The 19,409-nt window shown below is 33.4% G+C and overlaps 2 protein-coding genes across 2 annotated transcripts; both read left to right on the top strand.

Moving 5' to 3' along the window:
* Positions 1-796: 796 nt before the first annotated feature.
* LOC140041124 (solute carrier family 28 member 3-like) lies at positions 797-6,851 on the top strand. Its single transcript, XM_072087536.1, has 12 exons — positions 797-934; positions 1,459-1,512; positions 1,858-2,049; positions 2,663-2,946; positions 3,358-3,499; positions 3,700-3,891; positions 4,011-4,172; positions 4,337-4,593; positions 4,912-5,080; positions 5,276-5,434; positions 5,894-6,074; positions 6,569-6,851. Exons 2-12 carry the CDS (start codon positions 1,495-1,497, stop codon positions 6,634-6,636), a joined length of 1,824 nt encoding a protein of 607 aa, XP_071943637.1. The 5' UTR covers positions 797-934; positions 1,459-1,494; the 3' UTR covers positions 6,637-6,851.
* Positions 6,852-8,017: 1,166 nt separating this feature from the next.
* On the top strand, positions 8,018-18,082 carry LOC140041125 (solute carrier family 28 member 3-like). Its single transcript, XM_072087537.1, has 12 exons — positions 8,018-8,108; positions 11,000-11,065; positions 11,769-11,954; positions 12,586-12,869; positions 13,217-13,358; positions 13,569-13,760; positions 14,281-14,442; positions 15,426-15,682; positions 16,039-16,207; positions 16,313-16,471; positions 16,636-16,816; positions 17,115-18,082. Exons 2-12 carry the CDS (start codon positions 11,054-11,056, stop codon positions 17,186-17,188), a joined length of 1,818 nt encoding a protein of 605 aa, XP_071943638.1. The 5' UTR covers positions 8,018-8,108; positions 11,000-11,053; the 3' UTR covers positions 17,189-18,082.
* Positions 18,083-19,409: the final 1,327 nt, after the last annotated feature.

Genomic DNA, 19,409 nt, shown 5'->3' with positions numbered 1-19,409 from the left:
TAAGCCGTCAGTGGTCGAAGGTTAGCTGGTATAAGTTTGTATTTTAATTCCATATATGCGAGTCAATGCAATTATGAAATCAAAAGTTTTATAAAATAAATATTCTTTTATTTGTTGCATTTTACATTATGTTCACTTTGTAAACTACTGTACTACTGACCAGTAACACATTGGATAACGTGTACTGACCAGTAACACATTGGATAACGTGACAGACCAGTAACACATTGGATAACGTGTACAGACAGACCAGTAACACATTGGATAACGTGTACAGACCAGTAACACATTGGATAACGTGTACAGACCAGTAACACATTGGATAACGTGTACTGACCAGTAACACATTGGATAACGTGTACTGACCAGTAACACGTTGGATAACGTGTACAGACCAGTAACACTGGATAACGTGTACAGACCAGTAACACATTGGATAACGTTTCATTCATTCATCAGTGCAATTTATTTACATTTATTGTCATTTGCATATAAAATATACATAGAATTTTGTCGATAATAATTTGGTATTCATATTCATAACGTTAGATTTTCCCAGGAAAGAGTAAATTTATCATGAACATTTATAAATTATCACAAATGGGGGAACCACTCTCTGATCTGAGATATGAATGACGATTAAATGATTTCCATGGTCTAACCTTAACTAACTAAGTACCAATAAAATTATATCGTTATTAATAACAGTCTGTACTCAAGGCAAGACTATATTGGCAAATACTGTGGAAATATAGCGTTAAAACCTACAAAACAGTCATTGTTGTATTATAGAGAACGCTTCGTTGGCGATGTATTGAATTTTCTTTTGTTAAACTTTCTATAGCACATACAATAGATGCGTCATTTCAAACGTATACGCGGAATTTTAAAGGTTAGGAATTTTTCAAAACTGAAGAGTCAGACATTGATACAGGTAAGAATTATTCAGAAATGATTTCAATCGACATATTGATTGTTAAGTATTAGAAGGTTGAGCAAAAACAGTTTATAGATCTAGAACGAATGAGATTCCGTATTATAGCCGCTGGTACGGTGGTGTGAAGTGCACATGAATGTGCACATTTAACCCTGTGTAACAGTTGTGTTATAGAATATTATACACAACAAGCTGCCCAAATTAGGCTCATGACATGGCTACAGTACTTACGTATAAGCTACCATGTATGTAGGCCTATGTACTACTAAAAAAACGTACACTTTGTACATCTTGTATATTCCAGTGGTTTAATGAATATTCAACAATTCTTCAATTAGTTGTTTTGTTGATTCTGTTTCGAATTCGCACAGAATGAACAACAGCTACTGTACTGGTTTACTTTTAGCTACTGTGGCAACTTAACACTTTGCACTTCAATTGTGTTGGCTTAAGATTGAATGTGCCACAATTATTTTCAAGGGTAAAATGCTAATGTTTTAATAGTGTTTTGTTATTCATAGAATAAACGACAAGCTGAACATTTCTGAGCCTGTAGGATGAATGCATCTGTCAACGTAAGTGGATAACATATTATTTCTTAAGCTCTGTCTACACTATCAAACTAGTTTGACAAAAAAGTGATATGCCCAAATAATGGTAGTGATATTATGGCATGTCTAATATTATGTCATATCCCATTTTGTTGTCACATAAAGTTTGATAGTGTAGACAGAGCTTAACAGTACAACGAGGAGAGCATAGCATTCAGTTCTGATTTGTTTTCTCTACGATGGGCTATTATATCATATAGGCCTATTATATATTCATATTCGGATGTAGTAACCTCGGTATGTTCATAACCAGTCATTAGTCATTTTCTACTGTTAAGATAATATTTAAAAACATATCTTTTATGACAGGGGAATATTGAATTAACAAGTGTCAATGAAGATGTCGGATCTGTGAACAAGGGATATGATGATGAAGAAGTTGAGCGGCCTACCAAACACCATAGGCCTGTATCGTCTCGGCCTAATCTAGATGACGTCATCATTGCAACATTACCAAAAATAGACAAAGTTGAACCACCACAGAAAACTGGATTTTGGACGGTAAATTTTATTCTGATTATGTGTGTTTTTCTTACACACGACGTTTCATTGTGTCCCAACGTATTAGTACCAGTCTTTATTGAATGTTTCATTTTCCATGGTCAATGACGATCTCATTGAAACGAAACAACTACCGTAATTCATTTAAATACTGTAAGCTCATTTAGAATGCATATGAACATATTTATCTAGTTATCCAACCAATGACTACTAAATATTATGCGCATTGTACATTTTAATTCATTTTATGCGTTTTATGTGTTGTGTTAATGGTACCGTTATGTTCTCTTCTCTTCTTCTTTATTTTGGGGGTCATTGTGAGACAATTTTAACTTCTAATTTTGATCCCTAAAATGGTCTTGTATACATTGTTGATTATTGTTTATTGATATAATATTGTTTGTAAAGAAAAAAAATGACCATTTTAAAATAAATTTTTATTGAACTTGACTTGACCTGATTGATTGATGCTGGTAGCAAGATGGAAATAAAATTGTGTTTATATATAATTATGATATGTGAGCCTCTATAAGTCATCATCCTAAAAAAATGTGTTATTCCTAACTTGAAAGTGAAGCGAGAAATACTGTACTAACATTTTCTCCTCTTATAGTCTGTTGATGAAGCTAAGAAGACAGCAAGTGACTTTTACAATGACAACAAGAAGTTAACACATTGGATCATCGCCATCATCTTAACATTACTTTACATCGCCTACTTTGCCTACGCATTGTGGTATGATTATGACGAAGCTGAGATTCTTCTTATTTTCACATGTATAGCTGTTTTTATTTTTATTTACGTGGTTATTCGCGATAATGCTGGAAGTCAGATCGAGGAGAGCTTAATCAAACCGGCTTTACATAAAGTTAATAATAGTTGGAGCCATATAAAATGGTAGGTTTTAAAGTCCACGCGTTATCAGGTTTATTGAACGATAAATAGCCTAATTAATAATTATAGTACAGTAATAGTATTATTTGTATGGATCCTATCCGTATGCCATATTTCACTGTGGTTTGTCGAAATGGCATTAGGTACGTAACTTATGACCTGTACTTAGAAAAACATTATTCATGTTTTACAGTATTATAATTACCACAAAATGTTCTAAGCATTCAAGCGAAGAGGAGCAGACGCCTAGATCTTGTTTTCATTTCTTTTATTGCAAGATGAGAAGAAATCAAAACGGTGACGTAAACATTATAAGGGCACGTCATCTAAGAGATGTTTGCCTACTGTTTAATAATAATTGTTATACATAACAACTATAACTAATATAATGATTATTATCTTGTTTTATTGCAGGCCTTTGTATATCTTGCTTGTTGTAGCATTCGTCATCATTTTGGTGTTTTTAGTCAAAGATTCTCCTGAACAGCTCATTTCTTTTGGTGGTTTGGTTATTTTTGTGCTGTTTACCTACATCTTCTCAAAACATCCCACTCAGGTAATATTAGAATACTCGGGTGGTCGTAGGTCCGAGTCCCACCTGACAATTATCAAGTGTTTTGTTTATGTACCTAGCAGTATAAGTATTACTACTTACTCGTTAGAGTAGCGTAAACATCTGACCAATTAATAAGAATACTGTTATAATTAAGTAAAAAGATTATGTAATTTGGTTAGATAAATAACTTGTTCTCCCAGGTAATATGGCGTCCGGTATTGTGGGGTCTAACGTTACAGTTCCTCCTTGGATTGTTTGTACTGCGAACTGATATTGGATTTAAAATATTCGACTGGCTCGGAGAGAGAGTTACAACATTCCTTGATTTTGCCGATGCTGGATCTGAATTTCTTTTTGGAGAACTTTACACTAACCATTTTTTCGCATTTAAGGTAAGCTGTGCAGTAAATAAATATAGGATAATTGTGTCTTTCTTCTATCGAATACAGCATGATATTCTTTTATTTGATAGCTTTACCCAAGTTCTGAAGATTTTTCCTTTTTCCTCCAGGTTCTTCCAGTTGTGATCTATTTCAGTAGTGTCATCAGTGTACTATACTACCTTGGTGCCATGCAGTTCGTTATCGAGAAAATTGCCTGGCTAATGCAGTATACAATGAAAACATCAGCAGCAGAATCACTCAATGCTGCCGGAAACATATTCATTGGCCAGGTACAGGTTGAACAATATTTCAATTATATCTATATTTTTTGTGAAATAAATGAATTATTGTCCCACACTCTTTGGGTGAACTCATTTCAATGCAACTGCATCAATAATAATAATGAAATGTCTTAATTAAAGACTTAAACACGATATGTTTATTCGTTTTCCAGACCGAAGCACCATTAATGGTTCGGCCATTTCTGAAAGACATGACCCTTTCTGAGATCCATGCCATAATGACAGGAGGGTTCTCTACAATAGCAGGAAGCGTTCTCGGTGCTTACATTTCATTTGGTGTCGATGCATCGCATTTAATCAGTGCATCAGTCATGTCAGCACCAGCTGCTCTAGCTATTTCTAAATTATTCTGGCCAGAAACAGAAGAATCCAAAATGGTGACTGTAGAGCAGGTTAAGATACCAAAAGGGTAAGTGTCTTTTAACATTGTCACGGCTTGGCCCAGCGTGTCTATCGTTCACACATAAACGAAGTATGCATTGAAATGTTGAGACTGACGGAGTTGTCTCTCAGCTTCCGAGGATGGGTTATATTGCATTGTTTTGAAAATTCAACAGATTTTCCATTCTTTTATTTAAATAATATTTTTAACCGACGAGGAATTGTACTTTATTTGGTATTTTGCAAAAGTTTTTGTCACTTGTATTGAAAGTAGGCCTAAGAAATAAGAAAGCAATAAGTAAAATTGATAACTTTTCTGATAGAAAACCGTTCTTTTTTTTCACAGTGAAGAACGAAATATTATTGAAGCAGCATCAGTAGGCGCTTCCACAGCCGTCTCACTTGTTGCAAATATCGCAGCTAATCTGATTGCATTCTTAGCCATCTTGGCGTTTTTTAATGCTATACTTACTTGGTTTGGTGGGCTTGTAGGAATTGAAGGTCTTACTTTTGAGGTATTTATTAATATTCATTATTATTTGTACCCGATATAGATACCCAAATGTTCTCTAAAACTCAGTTTAAACGATTGTCGTCTTTCTGTATTTTCATTGTGATATATTCCAAATCTTCAGTGGCGCGAGGTGGAAAAAGTTGTACAAAACTGTTTTACACGTATGCTATCATCATCTTGTTCTGCTATTGTTTAGTTGATCTGTTCATATGTGTTCATGCCGGTTGCCTTTATAATGGGTGTAGAATGGGAAGATTGTCGTGAAGTTGCCGAGTTGATTGGAATTAAGGCATTTCTTAACGAATTTGTTGGATATCTCAGACTTACAGAGTTCATAGAAGCTGGTAGTATATCAGTAAGTATAATTATTTTAGCAATATCAATAGTGTATAGTTTTCTGCGTTTTGCTAGTACAGTTACATTTATTTTAAAATTAAGCCTGTTTTCCTGTCGACGTTATTCGACGCTATCGTTAACAATAATCAGCGATCTTCTACGTAAACATTGAAATGGTAACGATTTACAGGAAAAGGTACTCGCTATCGTTATCATTTCAACTTGATCGTTTTCAAACGATGGTCGTTGAACGAACGATAGCGTCGACTAACGTCGACAGGAAAACAGGCTTTAAGGGTGCCACAGATCAAAATATTTTGCTTGCTTGTGATAACCTGCTTACGTTTTATTGTACTTTTTGACTTCTAAATTATTATAATATATAATTTTGTGTAAAAAATAAAAAAGAAAACATTACTAGGCTTGGGAAATGGTGATACATTGAATTATCACTTTTTTATAATGATAATATTAATAGAAGCGGTCAGAGGTCATCGCTACATACGCTTTGTGTGGATTTGCTAGTATAGGCTCCATTGGAATTCAACTTGGAGGGCTTACTCCAATGGCTCCGACTCGGAAAGCTGCATTTGCTACTGTTGCAGTTCGAGCTCTAATAGCTGGAACGATTGCTTCCTTTATGACCGCTTGTATTGCAGGTATGTATAGAAATGAAAGTATCTAGCACAATTCAGTTTGCAATTCGAGTTTGGTAAAAAAAGTTTTCATGTGTAGACCGGTAAGTTGATAAACTTCTAAAACATGCACACCTGACCAAACTCTTTCTTGTTAAACCCATAGTTGACAACACAAGCTTACAAAGATGTCAACTGGTCTACACACCTGACAAACTTGTGTTCCATAAATATAGGTTTAAGAGTGAGTTTGTTCAGGTGTGTAGATCAGTTGACAACGTTGTAAACTTTAGTCGCCAACTATGGATTTAACAAGAGTTACTGACCAAACTCACAAACAAAAGTTTACAAAGTTGTAAACTGGTCTACACACCTTACAAAATTCGATCTTGTTAAACTCATAGCTTACAAAGTTGTAAACTGGTCTACACACCTTACAACATTCGCTCTTGTTAAACTCATAGTTTTAAACGAAAGAAATAAATGTTTATTTGATTTGATTGGAATACCTTTTTCAGGAATTTTGTACGAGGAAAATCTTGAAAGGGTAATAATGAACGGGACAGCGATTGTACCAGTTACATAATCTAATTTGAGACTTGAAACATAAAGTTGGAGAAGCATTATGGATGAAGATTTCTAAAAGTAAATAAACTAAATGAATAAATTATCTAAGAAATAATATGCGAATGTGAATCCGCTCTGACAGAATATTGACAAAATACATTTGATAAACATTTATATATTTTATATCCTTAGATTTTACCAACAGTAATAATATAGTGTATTTTAATTAGCGTGTTTGAGTAAAACATTTTTTAAAATTAAGAATTTTAAATTTAATGCTGTATCATCAGTATTAACTTAAATGCAATAAAGTTGAAATGTCATTAGGCCTATGTCGTTGTCGTTTTTTCTGATTCTCGAATAATGTAATATGAAACTCAATACTACAGGTAGCTATATCTTCACAGTTTAATTTATTTATAGTAGAACAGTATTCAATAATACTAGTAGCTATATCTTCACATTTTAATTTATTTATAGTAGAACAGTATTCAAAATATATTGTTGTGACTATCATCCCTCTTACATAACAACTGTGGGAAAGGCTATGAAAGGTCATTTAAAGAGATAAAGTGACTCCAATTAATTGTAACAAAAGAAAACATCGACTAACTAATAATTGAATACATTGTACTAGATAAATCACACCAATGTTTATTTATACTTATTTAAATTAAGTGTAACTCAGCCCCATTTAAGTGAATGTGCATTTAAATGAGAAGTTTGACGGATATTGATACTGTTATAGGCTAGATCATTCATTTCCCGATCACTGTATTTATGTTTTTCCAAAAGAGAACTTCCAAAACGAATGCAAACAATAATCAGACTCATTGGCTTTGGATATATTCACAAAGATTAATGATTTATTTGGTTTTCTGGTCAATATTTTCAAAAAAAATTAACCGCACAGTTTCTTTTTATTAAATAATTTAACCGCTCTAGTGATCCAATAGTATGTTATCGGCCTTTGTATCAACCACAACAATAAATGAGATGTACTAGGGATCGTATTCAAATTAGAATTAACTTTATATTTTATATGATATGCTCCTATAATAACAATAATTAAAAAAAATTTTATTTCGACCTTTATACCTCATTTATTGTACTAATTAATAGATTACATGGAAGCTCTTTGTTCTATGCACAGGTGATACACCTGTAACATTTGCTTGGTAGTGGTGGCGCGCGTTGAGGTATGGAGGAATTTCTTCCATGGCTGTTCAAGTAACCAACTAAAAAGCAATTGAACTTTAAAAATCCAACTTTGTATTAAGTTATAAAAGATCAAGCGTCAAACTCGGAGAACGTATTCATCAAATTGACAACGCTTCGTTGGACTGTTATTTTACTTACAAAGGGTTTTTATTGTTTCGACATAAGAATTGGACAATAGGTCCGATTGTGACAAACAAACGTACGATAGGGTAGGTGTAGAGCTTAGTCTAGTATCCTTCCAAGACCGCACAGATTCCCATACTTTTACAGGTAAGAAAAGATGAATTCAATATTTAGGCCTAATTTGATGAGTTACATTATATTTAGTGTTTTGTTATATTCGTGGGTCAGTCAGAACAGAAATTGACAGTTTGCAAGTGATATTGTGTTGGTGAAAAGCTTCTTCCAGCTTCTCTTCTGACCCTTTTCCCCGCGACATTACTTGCTTTTAGCCGAGGCTTTACAAACAAAACATAGGCCTACGTTTTTGTATTTTTAGTTAGTTGTAGTAAATTAAACTGCAGAATTTTATGATGTATTTTATTGTAATTAGTGATTACTGGTGCTTTATGATACGTTTATGCTAGATGTTGTCGCTATCTTTTTTTAATTGGGTGATTATTGTTCTCATTTTTTAAACTAGTTTTATCAAGTTTTATCAAATGTTGAGGCCTATACACTATATGCAAATTTCAATATTGAGATTTTAATATCCAATGGTAGTCACATAAATATTTATAAATATACGGTGACATTAAAATAGAAGAATACACAGTATAATATGTGAGGGATATCTTCCAGATCAATCAAAATGTTCCCTAAATAGGGTTTCGTCGTTCGTTTCACTGTTCCCTTAATAAAGAAGTTTCCTGAATCGGAGTGTTATTCCTTAAAAGTTTCTCCTGAATAGGGGTGTCATCCCCTAATACAAGTGTCCTCTGAATAGGGATGTCTTAAAGGAGGGATTAAGGCCTATACCATAGAACTATACCTGCATGGTTCTACTGTGGGAGAATAAACATAGCGTGTTTATGTTTAAACAACGAAAAATGGTAAAATATTGTATCCAATGAAAAAGATTTAATTTCCACCAAAATGACCCCGAATTTCAGAACTGGTCTACAAATACACCACAATTAACGAGTATTTTCGAAAACTTTTAAATTAGCATTTTGTTCAGGACGAACCGTGGGGTCAATAATAGAATGTGTACTATTTTGGTAGCTCTTAAGAGTTGACCTGTTTTCAACGTTATCATTCAAATTAAAAGTTTTTGTTAGATCTCATTGTAATTTTACACACTCCAGTAAAGATAGTACTTAACCAACGTGCAGTTTATTTCGTCACGACAAAGTATTATATCTGCTCAGTGACATCTATCAAAAGTACAAATAAATTAAAAGAAACACCATTAAATTAATCACAGTATAATCCGACATAATAAAAAAATCAATAAAATGTAGGCCCTCTCTTTTATTCTATTTCTTATAGTTTAACTTTATTTAACTTTACTTTGAGCATTGTTTTTAATATAGATTGATGATAGATAGAAATTATTAAGATACAAATGCAACAATGAAAATAAACCGGTTACTTTATTCATGTAGCGTTCCACTTACGGTTCTGGCAAACAATATGCTTCCTAAGCATACATTTACCCAGACAACAAGCTAGTTATAATTTGTGGAAATATTTTAATCTGTAGGCATACTCAGTAGTTGTTTTTTTCTCGGAAACCATTCTGAAGTAGATGATTAACATAATCAAATGGCAGAACATGAACCGGAGTTTCCTGAAAGCTGACGTGCTAACCCTGTAATACTTATTGTAATAATCCTGTTGATCCTTCCTAGGTCGATTATTCTAATTGACCAATGAGAAGAAACTTATAAAACTTATTTAATCTTATCACAATCCTTATATCCAAGGAAAACTAAAATCTCACTCAATTATAAAAGTAAAAGATAGCGGCCTACCGTGACTTTATACAAAAGATAGTGACCTAAAGTGACTATATACAAGTTAGCGACCTACACAATAACTTTATATAAAAGTTTGATAAAGGATTACACCATACGTTCTTTTGAATAGAATAGGAGTTTCATTGTAAATGGTAAGATTCGTCAACATGTGGTTCTTTATTGTAATATCTTGTTGATATAATTTTTATCTAATTATTACTGTGACTTCCACATTAGTCTATTTGCTTGAACACCTACAGTAATGTTTGACATTATTCTATGTATTCTGTTGAATCCTATATGAATAGCTCAATGCTAACTTTCAAAATATAATACAAGTATACAGTAGCAGCCACTTAACGTACTTACAACATGCTGTGTAGCCCTACTATCTAGTGCAAACAATAACACTGTGTATACACAATATATTATTGTGTTTGTGGGTGGTTTTATTGCACTTAATTCAAGATACTAGAAAAACAGCAATGAAGCGAATAACAATATGGACGACTTATTTGAATTTAAATTACTAAAGGGTGAGCTCGCTTCGCTCGCTCCCTATCTGGGAAGTGTATACGATGGTTCTCAGCGGAATGATAATGACTCGGGTAAAAAGTTTTAGAAGATTTTAAATTATGCTCCCATTACATTGAGCAACTGTACCAATTGTCACCATCAAATCAATATTTGAACAGACCATGGAGTTATAATGAATAGACAAATCTTTTATATACCAATACCTATATAACAGAATAGTGACGTACTATATCCTAACAGCATGTTTAGCATTGCCGTACAATATATTGTTGAACAAGATTAGTATTATACTTTATAATAATAATTAAAACAAAGTTATATAAGCTTATTTAAAAGAAAGCTTATACTAGTACAAAATACAAAAGTATATATAGATATGTTTACCAAATATGAATATCAGTAACTTGTATTGTATTTATTATCCATAATTCTCATCGGAATTATTTTATTTTTTCAAAAATATGTGACGTCATTACAGAACGTAGCACGGATTCAATAGTGTTCTACTTCGATCAGGTTAAAAATAAAATCGTACATAAACTGGAATAGACCTATAATAACACTTCGTGGTTATTATAGTGACCCTGTCTAATATTACACTTCTGTTGTATATGTACAATGTATTTTATGCTACTGTGTTTTTTGTTTTTTTTTTCAATTTAGGTTTAAAACGAAATACTGGTTGAGAAAGGAGAGACAGCAAACACAAGAATAATCATGTCTTTTAACGTAAGTAAGCCAAATTTTTTCCAAAAAATTAAATTGTTGTTGGAACTTTGACATTAGCTTATCATTAAATGTCCAAACCCAATTTTTCCCCACATTGATCGATAATAATGGTAACCCTGAAGTACTTAAATGAACTCGGTGTACAAACCATTGAGGGCGGAAAGGTAGAGATTAAAGTTGTTGTGACGTCAGGCTCCGTCAATTTGTCATACCGGTATCAATCACATTTAACACGTCACGTTCTACAAGGGCTATATGCGGCTAAAAATGTGTATAATTCATGTGTTTATCCTACAACCCCCATTACCCCATGATCCCATCACTTAAACAGGTCAAAGGTGCGCGAACATTAAAGGTTCATAATGAATATATTCTAAATTAATGGGATTTTAATTATCATTCATTTATACTTAGCAGTATATTCATGCCCGCATAAATACAGTATTACGGGAATACTAATTTAGCCTTAGATTTAATAGAACTGTTGTTGTTTGCGATCAAGTGCTTGTTATGAGATGTCTGATAATGCCACTAAAAGGTTATACAAGCCTTATAGTAAGTACGATAGCTTTGGCTATTCGAGACTAAATGGATCACCAGATGACGTAAGTGTTTCTGTTAATTTGTCGGGTATAGACGTCGACAAAGTTTTGTGAACGATGTGTCATACATTATTTTTCATAACTTTTATATTTTGTTACAGGACATTGAGTTGACAAAGTACAATACGAGTGGAAATGGATCTCATGTAAATGACGGGTACGAAAAGGGTGGTGAGCCTCATCTTCAACAACATACGTCGTCTCAGGCTAAACTAGATGATGTGGCCATCGACACAGTACCAAAAACAGACAAAGAGGAACCACAGCAATCAACAGGATTTTGGGCGGTAGGATTTTGACAAGATACTTTCTCAAAATTATTGTGGGAAAATCTGGTATTCAGAAATATATGCATGTATTACCGCAGTACTATAGCTAAGAAGGTTTTAAGATTTTAAAATTTTTGTGGTTTTAAGATAGTTTCATATACCAGTAACAATTATATACAACGTTTATTAGCCCTTGACACACATTTCACAGACTACGAATTACCTCTTAAATAATAATGTAATATTCTATAATATTATAATATAATCGTTATATATATAAAGGCCATAGGAAACCGCCTGGTGATATTCTAGTACGAAAAAGCCCGTTCATATAATCTCTGTTGCGCATACGTACAATTGAGAACTAATGTTGTTCCGCCATACCACACCGAGGGTCGAAATTGAACCACCTATAATAATCCAAGTGGTCTAATGGTTAGGACGTCAATTTAAGCAGAAGGTTCCGGGTCTGAATATCGGTTGGGCGACATTTTCTCGTTCTCACAGATAATAATATATTACGGATCGGTTTAGTTTCCTGCAAATTCATATATGTTATGACCACTCAAATAAGTTTTAAATTTTAGATTGAAGATCTAATTAAAGTGGCTATTTGAAGCAATAATTGTGAAATGTCGTTCTTTTCTAGTCTGTTGATGAAGCTAAGGTGGCAGCAAGTGACTTTTACAATGAAAACAAGAAGTTAACACATTGGATCATCGCCATCTTTTTAACATTACTTTACATCGCCTACTTTGCCTACGCATTGTGGTATGATTATGACGAAGCTGAGATTCTTCTTATTTTCACGTGTATAGCTGTTTTTATTTTTATTTATGCGGTTATTCGCGATAATGCTGGAAGTCAGATTGAGAGGAGCTTGATCAAACCGGCTTCACATAAAGTTGACAATAATTGGAGCCATATAAAGTGGTCAGTTTAAACATTATAAATAACAGATTCTATATTTGTATTACCGTTACCGCTCGTCTGTGTAAATTGGCTTTTATTCGACTACCATGTTGGTCCATATTTATTCGGTTTCTATACTAATCTTTAATTTTTGAACCTCACATTTGTCACATTTATAAAAGTACAAAGAGAAGAAGATATTGTTTTATTGCAGTTTCATACCTTTTAAAACTCCATTTTGTGTGTATTTTCTTGTCTTTTGTACATATTATGTTGACAATGATTTAGACCAAATAAATGAATGAATGAATTGTATCATTTATGTCTAGTATTAGCAATAATTATAATGATTATTTGTTTTATTGCAGGCCTTTGTATATCTTGCTTGTGGTAGCATTCATCATCATTTTGGTGTTTTTAGTCAAAGATTCTCCTGAACAGCTCATTTCTTTTGGTGGTTTGGTTATTTTTGTCCTGTTTACCTACATCTTCTCAAAACATCCGGGTCAGGTAGGAAAATTGCTCATTATCAGATCAATACATTAGACTGATTATTCAAAATGAAAGATTGTGATTTTTGGGGAAAACAAATTTGAGTTTGATGGATACAATATATTGAGAAACAAAATTCTACTTCACACTTAGGAGGAACCGGTTATACTTATTTGTGTTACAGTATAAAATTGTATTAATTAGTTAAAATCGTCTTTATTCTCTCAGGTAATATGGCGTCCCGTGTTGTGGGGTTTAGCTTTACAGTTTCTCCTTGGATTGTTTGTACTGCGAACTGACATTGGATTTGAAATCTTCGATTGGCTTGGTGACAAAGTTACCATTTTCCTTGATTTTACAGACGCTGGATCTGAATTTCTTTTTGGAGAACTTTACACTAACCATTTCTTTGCATTTAAGGTGAGTTTGTTTGTTTGTTTTATCTTTATACTGGGTGACTTCTTCAGTCAAAGACTGATCTCCCAGAGGGCCCAGTTGGTGATCAGTGGCTGTGATGTACTAATACACCGGGGTAACTCCCTACTCGTCTCGAAAGATGTACTAGGTTCTTTAAAGTGCACACGAGCAAGTTGTGTACACTGGACTACGGTTTATAGTCCTTATCCGAGAAGACTTGTTCTACCACCAGAACCATGGAGTGAGTGAGCCTCGAACCCCTGCCGATGTTTGGCTACGTGATTACGGTTCCACTGTCTTAACCACTCGGCCACTCACTCACAAGGTGAGAATCTATTATATCCCCCAAACGTCAGTCAGAAAAAAAGATAACTTGCAAATCTTTTCAATGACCCATCATCATCAGGCAAGTAATCAAGCAAGTAAATAAATAAGATAATTGTGTCTTCTTCTATCGAGTAAGCCCATGATTTATATGATAGCGTCACATGCAAGTTATAAAGATTTGTCCTTTTTCCTCCAGGTTCTTCCAGTTGTGATATATTTCAGTAGTGTCATCAGTGTATTATACTACCTTGGTGCCATGCAGTTCGTTATCGAGAAAATTGCCTGGCTAATGCAGTATACAATGAAAACATCCGCAGGAGAATCTCTCAATGCTGCCGGAAACATATTCATTGGACAGGTCAGTTCAAGACTCTCACCATTTGAAATGTCGGTAACAATTGTTTTTCGGCAGCTATTCCATTTTATTCAGCAGCTATACCATTTTATTCAGCAATTATACCATTTTATTCAGCAGCTATACCATTTTATTCAGCATGAGCTACTGGTATACCATTTTATTCAGCAACTATACCATTTTAATCAGCAGCTATACCATTTTTCTAAGCAACTATACCATTTTGTTCGGCAACTACAACATTTCATTCAGCAACTATACCATTTTTTTCGGCAACTACACCATTTTATTTAGCAACTACACCATTTTATTCAGCAACTATACCATTTGATTCGGCAACTACACCATTTTATTTAGCAACTATACCAGTTTATTCGGCAGCTACACCATTTTATTTAGCAACTATACCAGTTAATTCGGCAACTACGCCATTTTATTTAGCAACTACACCATTTTATTTAGCAACTATACCAGTTAATTCGGCAACTACACCATTTTATTCAGCAACTATACCAGTTGATTCGGCAACTACACCATTTTATTCAGCAACTATACCAGTTGATTCGGCAACTACACCATTTTATTTAGCAACTACACCATTTTATTTAGCAACTACACCATTTTATTTAGCAACTATACCAGTTGATTCGGCAATTACACCATTTTATTCAGCAACTATACCAGTTGATTCGGCAACTACACCATTTTATTTAGCAACTACACCATTTTATTCAGCATCTATACCAGTTGATTCGGCAACTACACCATTTTATTTAGCAACTATACCAGTTAATTCGGGAACTACACCATTTTATTTAGCAACTATACCAGTTAATTCGGCAACTACACAATTTTATTTAGCAACTATATTATAGATTTGACTACTGTGCCATTTTATTCGTCACCATTTGGCTAGTTTTTCAACAATATTGTCAATACAATACAATATGTATGCCTAAAATGTATATTTTACTTTCAACCTTCAGACTGAAGCACCGCTTCTGGTTCGGCCATTTCTAAAAGACATGACGCTTTCTGAGATCCATGCCATTATGACAGGAGGGTTCGCTACAATAGCAGGAAGTGTTCTCGGTGCTTACATTTCATTTGGTGTCGATGCATCGCATTTAATCAGTGCATCAGTCATGTCAGCACCAGCTGCTCTGGCTATTGCTAAATTATTCTGGCCAGAAACAGAAGAATCCAAAATGGTGACTGTAGAGCAAGTTAAGATACCAAAAGGGTAAGTGAATACTTTACTTTAATTTTCATTTTGCTTCATCGTTCTTTGAAATGTCAATGTTCTGGAAGATCCTGCTGAAAAGGAAATAAGCATCGTTTCACACACATTGTGTTGATTCATCCGAATTTAATGTTTTATATTATTGTTCACTTTACGTTTGGTGTCTATTCCTATTAAAGGTATTTCTGAGAGCAAACTTTTAGTTTATTTTTTTTTCACAACGAAGAACGAAATATTATTGAAGCAGCATCAGTAGTTTTTTTATAACTTATATTAAAAGTAGGCCTAAAATGCAATAAGTGAAATTGATAACTTTCTTTACATTAAACTTTTTCTTTTATTTTTAATGTTTACAGTGAAGAACGAAACATTGTCGAGGCAGCATCTGTAGGCGCTTCTACAGCCGTCTCACTTGTTGCAAATATTGCAGCTAATCTGATTGCATTCTTAGCCATCTTGGCGTTTTTTAATGCCATGCTTACTTGGCTTGGTGGGCTTGTAGGAATTGAAGATCTTACTTTTGAGGTACGTTTTTTTAATCTGTAAGCCTAAATGAAACTTTTTAGTCACTGAGTAGCATTGAGACAGTAATACATTTCAATATCCTTTTATTTTAAATCGTCCTTTTAGTTGATCTGTTCATATGTGTTCATGCCGCTTGCCTTTATAATGGGTGTAGAATGGGAAGATTGCCGTGAAGTTGCCGAGTTGATTGGACTTAAGACATTTCTTAATGAATTTGTTGCTTACCTCAAACTTGCGGAATTCATAGAAGCTGGTAGAATATCGGTAGGTATAGAGTACTACCTTTATTTCTCAACGAATTACATTTTGTATGCGCGTCCGATATTACGATTTTTTTTTATAAATTAATGCGTGCGCACCAACTCTACTATTGTTTATACTCAAGTAAATTTTACTCAATACATTAATACTATTAATTTTGTATATAGAAACGGTCCGAAGTCATCGCCACATATTGTCTGTGTGGATTTGCTAACATAGGCTCCATTGGAGTTCAACTTGGAGGACTTACTCCAATGGCTCCGTCTCGGAAAGCCGACTTTGCCACTGTTGCTATTCGAGCTCTCATCGCTGGAACGATTGCTTGTTTTATGACCGCTTGTATTGCAGGTATGTATTTACAAACATTTTTTGTCGATTAGAGAGAACACAAAATTAATAAATAATGGTTAATGGTTTTAAATTTATATAGCGCAAAATACAAATAGTCTCTATGCGCTGTTTAGCACAAGTGTGAAAATGAAAAACCACGAAATACCACCAACTTGGCTCACACTTTCCGAGATTTTTATGAAAATACTATAATTATTAAATGTGCAAACATATACGTAGGCCTACAATTAGTGGATAGCAGTTGTAGCATCCCATTTCCTTCAACATTGCTTACTAACTGTGTGGTTCCTTTCAGGTATTTTATACGAAGAGAACCTTGAAGAGATGACGATGATGATGAATGCTACGACGATTGCGCCAGTTACGTAATTCAGCCGATTAATACATCAACATCTGGAGATATTGATGATGATGAATGCTACGACGATTACGCCAGTTACGTAATTCAGCCGATTAATACATCAACATCTGGAGATATTTTTTACATGTAAAATATGCAGTGTATTACTGTGTGTAATACCATAATTTAATTAATGAATTAGTATTACTGTATATAGAAAACATTTTTAACTAACAGATATTTTTTATTTCGTTCTTTCATATCATTTTTTAACCCGTCTATATTTTACAACTAACATCTAATTTTTAATTATCAATGTTACTTCGACAAGTTTGTTTCTTGTTTGATACGAAGTATAGTAACGGTTGTGGAACTCATTTTATACTGCATATAGCCTAGATATTATAATAAAGTTGAGTACTTAGACGATTATAGTTTCATGATGTTTCTTCCTGACGAAATGGGTGTTAAAGTAAAACTTGATTTGATCAGAAAAAAAATAAAGTTTTACCAAATTTCTGGTACGGTACCACATACCACCGGTATTCACATTGTTAGTTTTTCTGGTAGTATATCCGTCGTGGAACCTTCATGGGTGAAGTGTGACGACAACAGTATATATTTACCTAAGGTAGTAATATAGGTCTACGGTCAGAGTACACAATACACGAATAACTACAATACCTTCCATTAACGTACATGGAGAATATAGCTGGGACTAAACTAACTACTAACTACTAACTACTAGTGCCTGTGAAGTTCATCATGGAACAGGTAAGGAGAATTAGAAGACAGTAGGCCTAATTCAATAAACTTTAGTTTAGTTATCGAATTTTATTATCGCAGACAAGATTATTAGTTATATTTTGAAAGTTCATTTCTACTTGGTTCACTCTAGCTAGCTAGCACTCTTTCTCTGCACGAAACCGCAACTTTGTGGCGAATTTGGTTTTACCAGCTATGTGAGGTTGTACATCAATACAAGTTAGATTGGTTGCGAAGTCTATTTGAAGTTAAAAATAAAACAAAGCGTTTATTCATATTTCTACTACGGTAATTGTTGGAAATAATTCATACATGCATACGCAATCTATCATAGCTTTTACAGATTAGTTTGGAATAACCATATTTTGGTATTGTCTTATTAAATGTTTTTAAGATATGTATACGTGTTCCTTTGTAGCGAATTGAATTGAAAATGGACAAGAGCTTTGATAATAATATTATTTCCAACATGTTTTCATTTTACATAACCTAGATAAAATAAATTCATGTTTATGCCAAGATAACATTATCGTTCATTTACCTCATTGTTGAGTGCTAATGTTCAAGTAGCAAATAGAATTTGCAGGTCAGCTTTAGTTTTATTTGTAAGCATACTTAAATATAAACATTTGCTTTAAAGGTTATACACACGTAGGCCTAATAAATGAAATGAAATGCAGTTCAATCTGTCATAAATTAACCTATTAAGATTTAATACTCTTTATATAACTCCAGTCATTTATCAATATTATTAGTTGATAATCAAAGTCAACCTTCTCCTATCATGATTGATAATCATAATAGATAAATTTGTCTTCATCTTTCATTGCTTTATAGCTATCATTGATTCTACAATGATATTCCAATTTCTGTTCTTATCAGTGTACATCCTTGCACTTTAAACTACTGTGTTTAAATTCTATTGATGGTATAAGCAAGGAAAATGGAAAATGATAATTAAAATCTTTCTTTCTATGTGTCGATTTTAGTAATTAAAATAGATATCATATTTAGACATTTATTGTAATTATGGATATGACCCCGAGTTCTGACTATGCTTCTCCGAATTCTAACTATTTGTCTCCGAGTTCTGACTATGCTTCTTCTACCTCTGACAATTTGTCCTCAAGTTGTGACTATTCGTATTCGAATTCCGAGTATTCGTTCTAATAAGCATGGGTATGGTTATTCGTCCTAGAGTATGACTATGCAAGGATAAGTTCGTTTAGAGTTTGTCTATAAGATTATTTGATTAATGTAAATATTTGCATGAATCTGTCTTTCTTGTGCCAGCGATAAATATATTTACTTTATTGTGATTTAGCACACCTCTCTATCAAACATATCGTGTGGCCTGTTTTTGTAATTTCAATGTTCACTATTAATATTCAAAATAATATTATCTTTATACGGAGACTTTTTTTGTATGACAATGTAGATGTAATACACGTTTATCTAAATACTAACAATTAAATTATTTAGAGA

Source organism: Antedon mediterranea, chromosome 2, assembly GCF_964355755.1.
Source record: "Antedon mediterranea chromosome 2, ecAntMedi1.1, whole genome shotgun sequence".
NCBI lineage: Eukaryota > Metazoa > Echinodermata > Crinoidea > Comatulida > Antedonidae > Antedon > Antedon mediterranea.
Note: the sequence above shows the minus strand (reverse complement) of the source record. Positions and strands in the feature narration are given on the sequence as shown.

Bases quoted from the DNA above. Each gene is read 5' to 3' on its own strand.
- LOC140041124 (XM_072087536.1), top strand. The intron at 2,050-2,662 runs GTAAATTTTATT...CTCCTCTTATAG, and splicing joins AGAAAACTGGATTTTGGACG to TCTGTTGATGAAGCTAAGAA. The intron at 3,892-4,010 runs GTAAGCTGTGCA...TTTTTCCTCCAG, and splicing joins ACCATTTTTTCGCATTTAAG to GTTCTTCCAGTTGTGATCTA.
- LOC140041125 (XM_072087537.1), top strand. The intron at 13,359-13,568 runs GTAGGAAAATTG...TTATTCTCTCAG, and splicing joins TCTCAAAACATCCGGGTCAG to GTAATATGGCGTCCCGTGTT. The intron at 16,817-17,114 runs GTATGTATTTAC...GGTTCCTTTCAG, and splicing joins TATGACCGCTTGTATTGCAG to GTATTTTATACGAAGAGAAC.